The 11,057-nt window shown below is 54.9% G+C and overlaps 2 protein-coding genes across 7 annotated transcripts; both read right to left on the bottom strand.

Moving 5' to 3' along the window:
* Positions 1 to 267: 267 nt before the first annotated feature.
* Nol3 (nucleolar protein 3) lies at positions 268 to 4,036 on the bottom strand. 2 transcript variants are annotated; one of them, XM_052729147.1, is made up of 5 exons: positions 3,819 to 3,931; positions 1,373 to 1,410; positions 984 to 1,285; positions 495 to 836; positions 268 to 404 (listed from the first exon to the last, which is right to left on the bottom strand). In XM_052729147.1, the coding sequence occupies exons 2-5, from the start codon at positions 1,378 to 1,380 to the stop codon at positions 397 to 399; spliced, it is 660 nt and encodes a 219-aa protein (XP_052585107.1). In that variant the 5' UTR covers positions 1,381 to 1,410; positions 3,819 to 3,931; the 3' UTR covers positions 268 to 396. The 2 variants fall into 2 exon arrangements, with proteins under 2 accessions (XP_052585107.1, XP_052585106.1); XM_052729146.1 differs by lacking the exon at positions 1,373 to 1,410 and having other exon boundaries at positions 3,819 to 4,036.
* A 543-nt stretch (positions 4,037 to 4,579) lies between these two features.
* Positions 4,580 to 10,392, bottom strand: Hsf4 (heat shock transcription factor 4). 5 transcript variants are annotated; one of them, XM_052729132.1, is made up of 13 exons: positions 10,221 to 10,346; positions 9,561 to 9,669; positions 9,315 to 9,442; positions 9,152 to 9,217; positions 8,782 to 8,853; positions 8,578 to 8,642; positions 8,027 to 8,129; positions 7,664 to 7,788; positions 7,317 to 7,544; positions 5,826 to 5,931; positions 5,665 to 5,730; positions 5,470 to 5,539; positions 4,580 to 4,894 (listed from the first exon to the last, which is right to left on the bottom strand). In XM_052729132.1, exons 1-13 carry the CDS (start codon positions 10,341 to 10,343, stop codon positions 4,740 to 4,742), a joined length of 1,416 nt encoding a protein of 471 aa, XP_052585092.1. In that variant the 5' UTR covers positions 10,344 to 10,346; the 3' UTR covers positions 4,580 to 4,739. The 5 variants fall into 5 exon arrangements, with proteins under 5 accessions (XP_052585092.1, XP_052585091.1, XP_052585095.1 ...); XM_052729131.1 differs by having other exon boundaries at positions 8,782 to 8,857; positions 9,093 to 9,217; XM_052729135.1 differs by having other exon boundaries at positions 7,317 to 7,440; positions 7,664 to 7,802; positions 8,782 to 8,857; positions 9,093 to 9,217.
* Positions 10,393 to 11,057: the final 665 nt, after the last annotated feature.

Below are 11,057 nucleotides of genomic sequence, written 5' to 3' on the forward strand. Positions count from 1 at the left end.
ACCAAGCCTAGTGATTTCCATGGAGTAGGACTGTTGTCTCCACAGGCTCCCAGCTGGCTCCTGAAGTGAAAAAGAGCATGGAGCGGGGGTCAGGTCCCGTTGGGGCCTGGATCTGAGATCTCCAGACACATAGTTTGGGCTATTTTGGGGGTGGAATAAGGTTGTGGGGGTGGGGGTGTTTCACACAAGCCTGGTCAGGTCAGTGGGATTCAAACCCACGCCTACCCTCAGTTCCTGAGCAAAGCGCCAGAGTTGTGGAGAGTCAGGTCCAGGCTAACCCTCCCAAGTTTATTCATTTTGCAGTAAATGGAGTCTTGGTGCATTGGGTCCAGCTCTGGCAGGTTCCCAGGTCTTATCCAGCTTGGATAGGATTTGTACAGGTCAGGATTCTGGCGTTCAGGAATCTAGAGACGAAGAGGATGATGGTCAGTGGAGTGGGTATCAGCCCTCATTACAACCTCTAACAAGCCTATAAGCAAGGGTTTAGGCACAACCTTCAGACTCATCTTCTTGGAAGTCAGGCTCCTCCGGCTCCGGCTCTGGCTCTGGCTCCGGCTCCGGCTCCGGTTCTAGTTCAGGCTCTGGTTCTACCTCTGGCTCTGGTTCCGGTTCTGGTTCCGTTTGTTGTTCCAGGTCCGGTTCATCCCCTTCAGAGGCTTCAGCTTCTAGTTCTGGCTCCTCTGGAGTTCCAGATTGCAATGCCTCAGAGCCCTCAGGACCTCCGACCTCCTCTTGCTCTGAAGCTCTGGGCAGCTCAGGACATGTGATCCCTGAACTGGGTGCCACAGGCGTCCAGTGGCCTGAGCATGGAGGGTCATAGCTGCGGTCCCGGTAGCCTGGGGAGGAAGTGGAATACTTGAGGCTCAATTCACCCCTCTGTGGTTAGTTACCTCCACATTCTCTGCCCTCCACTTACCCTTAGTTTTGCCTCACCCCAAGCCACGCCCCCGATCTCAACAAGGCTCCACCCTCCTGGTGCTCACCAGGCCCCACGTGCTGCCAATCCCAGGCGGGGTCTGGCACACGCACAGTATGCTGGGCACAGCGCAGTAGCTCCTGGCAAGCTGCCTCGCCCTTGCTCTGCACCAACAGCAGCAGGCGGCGCACTCTGCGCTCTGCATCAGGCAGCGCATCCAAGGCTTCATACTCAGGCCCGGTGAGCACGCCCCGGGCCACCAGCGCGTCCAGCAGCAGCCCAGAGTCAGCCTGCAACGTATCTACCAGCCGTTTCCGTTCCCGGTCAATGGTCTCCGATGGCCGCTCCTGCACGTTGCCCATGTTCGGGCTATATCAAGGAGAAGGAGAGAAATGGGGGGAGGGGGGGACTGGCGTTCCCACACACTGACCTCTCCCAGGAGTGATCTAAGTTCACCTCGGCATCAGAGTCTGGATGGTTCTTCAGCGGAAGACCTGGAGGCCAGGGCACAGAACTCACCCTTCAGCTTCTTGGTTGCTTCTGTCCCGACTCCTCCGGTTCCTAGGCTAGTCTCTACCTGTCAGCTGATTGCTGCTCACCCCAGCTAGGACTTCCCTCCTAAGCCCCAGCCACCTGCCGAGCTGGCCACCAGTTGAGACCCAGTTTGTCCAACTGAATTATTTTTTCTAAACCCAATTCCTTACCTGAACTGACAGAAAACCCTAGGATTGGTTCATACCTCCTCCCTGAACCCCGCAGCAAACCCTGGATCAGGGCAGCCTGCCTGATCTCTCATACAATCTGGTCTGCATCCGAAGCCTAAGTGGAGGCATGCATGCTCCATTCACCTAACCCTGAGAGGCAGGAATTCCAGAACCTTGCCCTTCACTCATCACCACACTGCAATGTCAACATGGTCTGTGACTCTTCTGGGTCCTTCCTAAGCAGGAGAACTGAGTTCTCCTGAATTTTGACAGACCTCCTGGCATTCAGGACCGACTTTTTTCCCTGATGGCCTGGCAGTGACTCACAGTCATCTCTTACTTGACCTTGAAAGACCCAGCTCTTAAAAACCGTTAAGGAATGCTTACCAAATTTTTAGTTTCCTCTCCGTGGATTATCCCCATTTTGAGAGGCTGCCTCTACCAAACTGGGTGCAAATTAATCTACTCTGCTCATCTCTATTATCAACTGAGGACTACTGCTCACTTGGGTTGGGTGGCCTGACCCAGCCAGCAAGGGCCCTGGCATTAAGGAAAAAGGAAACCTGGCCGTTCCTTTTGCCTCAGCTTTGTCCATACAGCATCCTTTTAGGTCTCTTCTGCCCTAAATGTACCTGTTCTACCTTCTTTTCTAGGTCATTGGAACACACACACACACACACACACACACACACACACACACACACACCATGCCTCGCAGGTCTCAGGACTCTCACATTGTACTGTTCCTGGTCACTTCACACCTTGGACCCCCCTCCATGCCTCATATCTAAGTGTCAACCCTTCCACAGGGCCACTAAGCACAGACCAGGGACATTTCTTCCCACTCTCTCCCCTCTTCACACCCTATCTGTGTCAGTGGCCCTATAGTCAGCTTCTGCCCCTTAAGCCCACCATCAGCACTTTGCCTCCTGGAACAATGAGTGCCTCTGAGTACCTCACCCATGCCCCCTCCTCCCCTCCCTCCCCTCCCCTCCCCCCAACACAGTGACTTTGACAACTCTGGGCTAGCATTTATTGTTCCAGTTCTGTGGGTGAAGAGACAGGCTCAGAGAAACCCAGTAAAGCTGGACTCTGACTTGGCCTACCTTAAACTATAACGTCTCTTGCCTGGGTGAATGCCAGGCCTAACCTCCTATCCTCCGCCCCCACTACCCATCAAAGAGTCTTAAGCCACCTGGTCTGGCTATTTTAATTCCTTCCCACCACCCTGGTCAGCTAGGTTCTTTGCCATTTCCATCCACCATTCAGTCCTGCAAGAACTAACTATGGTCCTAGCACTTCAGCTTTTGCAGATATTGTTGCTTGGGATTCTCCTCTCTCCCCTCTACTCAATGGATCTAGCCCTCAAGACAAATGCTCCCATGTCTACCCCAATTCTTGGGAATTCAAAGGTAGCTAGCTCCTTTTGTGTGCCATGGTCCTCATTACTGTGTTTTCAGGGATCACTAAACTGTGTGTTCAGGACCTCTGCTCTCCTCAATGAGGCTTCCAAAGACGGTCTCCCATCACTGGTTACAGGGAAGGTGGTGAGGCCTGCACCCATTCTGGCCAAACTTTGAAGCTGGATTGGCCTTCTCTTTCTCCCTCCCTGTACCCCAAGTTATTTTTATGTTAGCTGTCTCCCCAGTAACAAGTATTACCTTTCATCTTGTCTGGGAAGCAGAGACCCTAGCTGTTTTAGACCCCAGTTGATTATCTATCTATCTATCTATCTATCTATCTATCTATCACCTATCTATCTATCATCTATCTTTTTTTCGAGACAGGCTTTCGCTGTTTGTAATCCTGGCTGTCCTGGAACTGGCTCTGTAGACCAAGTTGGCCTGGAACTCAGAGATCCGCCTGCTTCTACCTCCCAAGTGTTGGGATTAAAGGCCACCACCACCCAGGCTAGACCCTAGCTGATTTGGGGCCTTCCTTTGAGGTTATCACAGTTCTAAGGTGAGCTGGTTATGCCCTGGCCAGTGCATCAAAGGGCAAGTCTAAATGTTATTTTGAGCCCCAGGTGACCTGGTTTGGTCTGGGACCCCCAGCTTGCTGCCTGGCTGGGGTTTGTTGGGAAACAAGGGTAGAACCTGCAGGAGCCGGTCGCGCATGCGCAACCGCAAGGGTCCCCCTCACCAGCCCTCTACTCAGTCCCAAAGCTTCAGTCCTGCGGAAGGGCGGGGCCCACAGACCTTCGAGCTCCGCTGCTGGTGGTGAGGCACCGTATTCTGCCCAATCTGTTTCCTTTCCCTCCCTGCTGGGTGGAGTCCGGCTTGTGGTCCGGAGCGCTTCGGACGGCCCCACTCCAGAGTTGAGCTTCACCGGGGCAGATGACAGTGCAGAAAGGGCCGAGCAAGCGGGGTGGGGACGCCAACAGCAGCTGCAAAGGGGGCGGGGCGGCCAGGGCTGCCGGGAATGGGCGGGGGAGGGGCACGCTTCTCTGGCTGGGCGAACTCGGACGCTGGACGCGGAGGCCACGCGCTGGCAGGGGAGGACGCATAGTCGGTTTCCCTCCCCCGCCCCAGAGCACCCGGGTTTGAGTCAGGGGGTCAGTTCAGCTCACAGCCCCACGTGTCCAGCCCACTCTGGGCCTTCTAATTGCTAGGTGCTTTTAATTTGTCCTTCTACGATTCCTCCCTCTGCCTGTCACAGATAAGTTTAGAGAAGGGAACTGACTTGCCCAGAGTCAGACGCGTGCATGGAGGAGCTGGATGTGGCGCAGAAACGCCTGCTTCTCGGAAGTTACAGTGGCCGGCATCTCAGTGCCAGTGGGAGAGTTAGGCACTGACTCCCAAGTACCACCATTCTCCGGGTAGGGGCTTCCATGAAAGTCCAAGCGTCTGGACGTTTCTAAGTCCAAGCATCCGGACATTTATATGAACGCAAAGTCGTGCCCACCCATGACTCTAGTGATCTTTGGTTGATAGAAAAAAAGGAGAGACCAGAAACAGAGTTTGGGGAATGCAGTTTATGTTGCAGGACTCGCTAGGGTAGTGGAGAGAGGCTGCGCATAACCGGGGCTTCGTTCATTTCCCCCCAGGGGACGCCAGGAAGCCTAAAGGGGTGTGTGCTGCGTGCCGGTTCAGCCAGGCTTTTTCAGAGGGGTGGGAGCTTCAGGGGGAGGAAGGACTGGCTCCAGGGTCTAAGTAAGAGGCACTGCTTTCTGGGGTATTGTAAAGGGTTAAAGCCCCAGGCACTGACAGGGCTGTACCCTCCAAATCGGCGGGAACGTCCAGCAGGAGTGGGGTTCCCAGCGTGTGGTCTTTTCCTAGGAGGAGTAGGCGGTGCTTAGGAGAGCCCTCCTGCAGTTAGGATGTAACATTACACACACACACACACACACACACACACACACACACACACACACCCTTGAAAGCATAGCCCAGGCTGGCCTTGAGCTCATCATCTTCCTGCCTCAGACTCCAAGTGCTGGGATTACAAGCATGCACTACCATATCTAGCTTAAAACATCATTCCTGCCGGGCTATGGTGGGGGAGGCAGAGCCAGGCGGATCTCTCTAAGTTTCAGGCCAGCCTGGTCTACAGAGCGAGATCCAGGACAGAAACCAAAACTACACAGAGAAACCCTGTCTCGAAAAAACAAACAAACAAATAAATAAAAATAAAATAAAATAAAGAAAGAAAAGAAAAGAAAAAAGAAAAAAAATATCATTCCTGACCTCACTCCTCTCACACAATGATGATAGTATGGGTGACTCCAGAAGACTCTACAGGGCAGCCTGAATTCAGGGTCATCCCTCCCCAACCTAAGCGGCCCAGCCCACCCGATCATGGTAATTCAGATCGTGGTGGTTTCTGCCCAGGAGTCCTCACCACCATTACCTACACCTGAAGGATTCAGTTCCTTGACTGTCAGCTCAGCCTCGCCCCTCTCTTGAGCCAAGGGCTGCATCTGCATGGGAGAACCCCAGGAAGCAGCTCAGAGGGAAGCCCAGGAGATGAGGAAGAGAGCTGAGGAACCCCCGGGGCAATTCTTCAGCCATGAGCCAAACCAACCTTGAGCCACGCCTTTCTTACCAGAGACAACTCCATGTCCAAGTCCATCAGGGTCCATTCTCGTCCTTGCAGGTTAGGGCCCAGCACCTGGGAAGAGCTCGGGTAAGTGGTGCCCTCACAGGCTGCACAGACAGCTCAACTGCCTGTGTCTCATGCCCTGCTCCAGGCGAAGAGATACTCACATCCGTGGGTGCTATGGACTCCACGGTCTCTGGGGGAGGCCGAAACAGCATTGGGGGCAGCAGACTCTCGGGGCTCCGGTTACCCCGCTCCAGGCCCAGAGTTCCCCTGTGCACAAAGAACACTATTGGTCTATAATACCCATCTCCTGTGGGACTTGCATCATCGGGTTTAAGTTGCCCCAACAACTAGAACATGCTAAGAGACAATACTTTCTTTCAATTCCCCCTAAAAAGGAAGATTCCCCCCCCTTTTAAATTTTGTGGAAGTGAGACATCCTCTTGTTATGTAGCCCTGGCTGGCCTCAAACTTACAGCAATCCTCTTGCCTCAACCTCCTGGATGCTAAAGGGGTATATTTGTTGTTGTTTGACAAAGGATCTCGTGTAGCTTAGGCCGTCCATGAACTTTTACTAGCTAAGTATGACCTTGAACTCTTGACCCTTCTGCCACCACCTCCTCCGTAGTGCTGGCATTACAGCAGGGGTATGTCACCATGCCCAGCTTCTAATAGGTCACCTTGATTTGCCTTTGCTTCCTACCTAAGACCCGAGATCTCGGGAGAGGTCCCCTTCCTATATAAGTGTAAGTACAAGTAAAGGTTTTCTATTTGTTTTTTGTTGTGGATGCATGTGTGTTCCAGTCTTGGAGTTAGAATTTAGGTCTTGAGCATGTTAGGCACGTACTCCACCACTAAGTTATGTCTCCAGCCTAGCCACCCTTTTCCTTTTATTTCTATTTTTGATTTATTTATGTGATTTTTGGAAACAGGGTTTCTCTGTGTAACAGCTGACTGTCCTGGAACTCACTCTGTTGACCAGGCTGGCCTCGAACTCACAGAGATCCGACTGCCTCTGCCTCTTGAGTGCTGGGATTAAAGGTGTGCACCACCACCACCTGGCAGATTTATTTTATTTATTATTATTGTGTGTATTATGTGTCTTGGGGGTGGGGCATGTGTAGAGGTCAGAGGGGACAGTTTGTGGAGTTGATTCTCTCCTTCCACTTTATATGGGTTTTAGGGGTTGAACTCAGGTCAAGGGGCTTTTGTGGCAAGTGCTCCACCTGCCAAGCCATCCTGCCAGATCTTCCTTTTATATTTAGACAGAGTCTCACTAAGTCACCAACATTGGTCTTGAGTTCCCACTGTAGCCCAGGCAGACCTTGAACTTATGATACTCCTGCCTCAGTTTCCCAAGTAGTTGGGTTGACACCCCTGTGCCACTAAGACCAGCTACCATTGATGGTTGAGCTCCTGTAAATGATAATCATCCTAGTGAACTAATTTCAGGGTGCTTAGTGACTTGATTGGGAGTTTTCATTTTCTCAATAATTTTGATGCTCTTTGGAGCATACTCTGAGAAATCAGGTCAGGGTCATGAGAGTCTGATGCCCAGTGCCCTCCCTTAGCTACCACAGGACAGACAAAGCAGACTCTTCTTTGGCCAGTATATGTGGCTCTCTCTCTAACGCATCAACATTAGCTCTGCTCACCTGTCAGGTACCTCCCTGGGGCCCCTTGGTTCAGGCTGCTGTACACTCCTGGGCCCCTCAGGGCTGTAGCTCCCTTTCCCTTCCAGGATGGCCTGCACCACAGCCACAGGCAGCGGTGGGGGTGCTGTCACGCAGAAGTCACACTCGTTTGGGGCCAGGGCCAGCCCGGCCTCGCCATCCCCCCCTGGACTGGCCGGCTCTTCTTTGAGCGGCGCCAGACCCTTCACCCTGCGCCAGAGAAAAGCTTCAACCAGACCCTGACACCGACCTCTCCCCACCCCCACAGACTTCTGGGCTCTGGGCTCTTTCCCATAGGGTCCCCAGAAGGCAGCCCTGGTCCTCCTTACCTCCTGCCACCAATGGAGGGAGAAAGCCTGTGTCCTTCAGGAGATGGAGCGTCTTCTGGGATGTCAGAGATGATGGGCCCTCTGGCCCTGTGAGGGCTGAGGCCCAAGGTAGTCTCTGGGAGGGGCTGCAAGAAGAAGGCTTGGCCCAGCCCTTGGCCTCTAGCTATAGAAACAGCCCAACCAGCACCCACCTGAACCAGGCCTGAGGGTCAGGGTTTGAAAAGGAATCTATCTATGGTGGGGAGCCTAGGTCTGGTTGGTAGAATGGTAGCATCCATCTTGGGGGGGGATGGGGAGAAGAAGCAGGCTCCTCACAATCCTCTCTATGCCCTAGGAAGAGGAGGAGGAGGAAACACCACCTACCGACTGGATAAAGTAGGGGTCCTGGAGGAGAGCGCCAGATAGGGGGCAGGCATTGAATCTGGCAGGTGCTGGGCATGTGCTCCCCTCATCTAGCATCAGGGACCTGTGCAGGGTGGGCAGGTTAGACCTCCATGCCCCTCAGCCTGCACCTCCCTCCCCCCTCTCTCTCCCTCCCTCAGGCCCCAGCAGCCAAGTCAGCAGAGCTGAGGCCTGTTTCCAGGGCATCAGTCACATGCTGGAGTGGAAGGGGCTCCCTGAGAGATGGGGGCCCTTTGGGGGTTGAGAGGGGAGGGAGAGAGCTTAGTTTGAGCCCCAAGCTAGGAGTGCCTACTTTGGGCATAGGAATTTGAGGGTAATTACAGTCCTGGAATGGAAGAGAGGGGAGGGGGTGTGAAGTAATGGGTGGTGGGGTGGGGGTAAGAGGTAGGGGGAGTCCTGGATGGAGGGAGGATTAAGGATTCCTGGCGAAGTCTCTGGAGGGGGTCCCTGACAAGGAAGGGAGTCCTGGCAGTGGGAATGTGGGTGTGAACACTGCAGGCTTTTGGACTCACAGCTTTCTCTTGGGTCCTGTACTGCTGGGACCTGTCTGAAGTGGCCCAAACAGGCACTGGATTAGCTGAAAAGAAAGGGTTAATTCATACTTCAGGCCAGGCCCCTCACCTTGGAGAGGCGATTTCTGGCGGGTCTGAGGGACAGGGGTGGAGGTATAGGGTGCCCAGGAGTGGGGAGGGGGGGAGGTAGGGGCAGATGAACACCTTGCCGATGACCCGGTGCTGCTGACCGTGGCTCTGCCGCAAGGTCACCACCTCTCGCCACAAGATCTCATTCTGCCTGGGGGAAAGGGGTGGGAAGATGCTGAGGCGCCTGAGTTTGCTCAGGCACCATGCCCCACAGAGTGGAGAGGTCACTAGCAGAGGGGACCTGTATCCTACAAGACTAAAGTTCCAGAGCTGAACCCATTGTCTGGATGGAGGCTCTCGCCTAAGAGTGGAAGGAGCTGCCCAGAGCCCCTCGGTGGCCCGTATTCTATCACCCATGACTCCACCCTTCCTTCCCTGTCCCGCACTGCCTGAGTTCCTGCAGCCGTGCCTCCGTGCTCTCTTGTACTCCCCTCAAAGCTTGCACCTCTCCCAGCAGTCGGCCCAGGTCTTCAGGACGCCATCGACTGTCATCACCTCGCAGGGCAGGTACCTGTAGGTAGGAGGCATCATCCCGGACAGGGTCACATAAAACAGAGCCTGAAGTACCAACATTGGTGCTTTCCCATTTTTTTTGCAGTTTGTCCCACCTTGCGGCGGACGCGCTCCAGTAGCTGCTCACGGCCTCGCACGAAGCTTGGGTGCTGGAATTCAACGTGGTCACGCTCTGGCCTGAGCAGGCCACCTTGCTCAATGCTCACCACCTTCCGAAAACCGTCTGGGGAATGGTGCGGGGTGGGGGGAGGGGGAGGCGGGGGCATGAGCGTGAGTGTGAGCCGCTCCATCCTCTGCACCAAGTAACCCCAACCCGCTCCCCGCCTGGCAGAGGGACTCACACATGTTGAGTTGGCGAACAAAGCTCGCCATGTTGCTGTGCTTGAAATACTGGGGCAGTACTTCCTTGGCGAAGCGGCTCTGATCACTTACGAGGAAGCTGGTCCCACTCTACCAAGAACGAAGGACGCCCACCGGGTGCAGACCAGACTAGGTGAGTGGCGGCCACTCACTGCTGGGCCACACTCACTCACTCTGGGGTCCAGGTTTGCACCTCACTGGGAGGTGGGACTTAACCAGGTCAGAACCATAGGAGGCCTACTCTGCCATAACCACAAATAATTCCTACCCCTAGCCAGACCCAGACTCGGTTCTCAGAAAGAACTAGCACATACCAAACCGGGGTCCACCTCAGACTGGTCCCAGACTCACTATGTGACCCTGAGCCAGAGGTAGAGCCAGCCCTTCCCTCTTCTTGGCCTGTTTTCTCATCAGTCGATGAAGTAAATAAAGTGAGAATTACTTAGGTCCCTTGGGCTCTTAGGACCCTTACTCCTCCTCACCCTTATCTCACCTACCCCTTCCACCGTGATCCACTCTGGACAGCTGAACCGAGGTACTCACAGCCCAGTCCCAGGCGGGGGCTGGGTAGACACGGGTGTTCACAGACATTGGAGGGACCCCGGGGACCACTGAGGGAGTTGAGGGGCCCCAGCCCTCACCGGGCTCCAGCGGATGAGGTGGTCTGTGCCTGGGTCGCCCACCAGCGCCCATAGCTTGCCGAGGAAGGCAGGTACCGGGCTGGGGCCTGGCTCCGTGGGCAGCGCAGCTGGCGCTTCCTGCATGGCGCAGTCTCGGCCGGGCTCAGCGTTCCAGCCCGGCCGCTGCGGGCTTGTCAAAGCCGCGAAAGTGCTGCGTTTGCCGCCCGCCCCGCCCTACTCCGCCCCTGGGCGCCGGGTCAGGCGGGGGCCGCGTGCGAAGCCTAGAGGCGGGGCTCGGACAGCGGCCCAGCCACCAGCAGAGGGAAAGGGCTGACTGCAACGTAGGTGTGTGGGCATGAGGAGGGGAACCCAGGTTCGAGTCTCATCCTTCTCAAGTCCCTCTCTTTCTGGGTTGATTGGGAGAAATCATCTGTGGGCTAGAAGTCCTAGAAGTTCATCTGTGGACACAGTGAAGCCTAGGTAAGGGAGGGCAGACAGAAAGGGTGGTGGGTGCTGCTGGCCCTCCCCTGTCTTTCGGAACGCTAGGGAATTGGTCATTCCTGGGATATTGAGTTCACCGATCCCGACCCAGCAAAGTCACAGTACAAAAGCCCCTGAGATCTCCGTTCTTGCACTTCTAGCCCTTCTGCTTGCTCGTCCAGCCTTTGTGCATTTCCTGCCCTCCCCTTCACAGCTGACTCGAGATCACAGGACGCAAGAATACTAAAGGATTTATTTACTTCACACTCACCCTTGACTTTTGGCTTGTATTTGTACCTGCCCTCCCTCAGCTCTGGGCCTCGGAGCCTCGGAGCTGGCGCAGAGTGGACAGAGGGGAGGGAGAGCCTAGAATGGGCA

Source organism: Peromyscus californicus, unplaced genomic scaffold (genome assembly GCF_007827085.1).
Source record: "Peromyscus californicus insignis strain IS unplaced genomic scaffold, ASM782708v3 Scaffold_8__1_contigs__length_139910024, whole genome shotgun sequence".
NCBI lineage: Eukaryota > Metazoa > Chordata > Mammalia > Rodentia > Cricetidae > Peromyscus > Peromyscus californicus.

Bases quoted from the DNA above. Each gene is read 5' to 3' on its own strand.
- Nol3 (XM_052729147.1), bottom strand. The intron at 837-983 runs GTGAGCACCAGG...CTTCCTCCCCAG, and splicing joins TTGGCAGCACGTGGGGCCTG to GCTACCGGGACCGCAGCTAT.
- Hsf4 (XM_052729131.1), bottom strand. From the start codon at position 10,343: ATGCAGGAAGCGCCAGCTGCGCTGCCCACGGAGCCAGGCCCCAGCCCG. The intron at 9,670-10,220 runs GTGAGGGCTGGG...CGTTCTTGGTAG, and splicing joins ACCTCATCCGCTGGAGCCCG to AGTGGGACCAGCTTCCTCGT. The intron at 8,130-8,577 runs GTGAGTCCAAAA...CACCCTGCACAG, and splicing joins ACAGGACCCAAGAGAAAGCT to GTCCCTGATGCTAGATGAGG.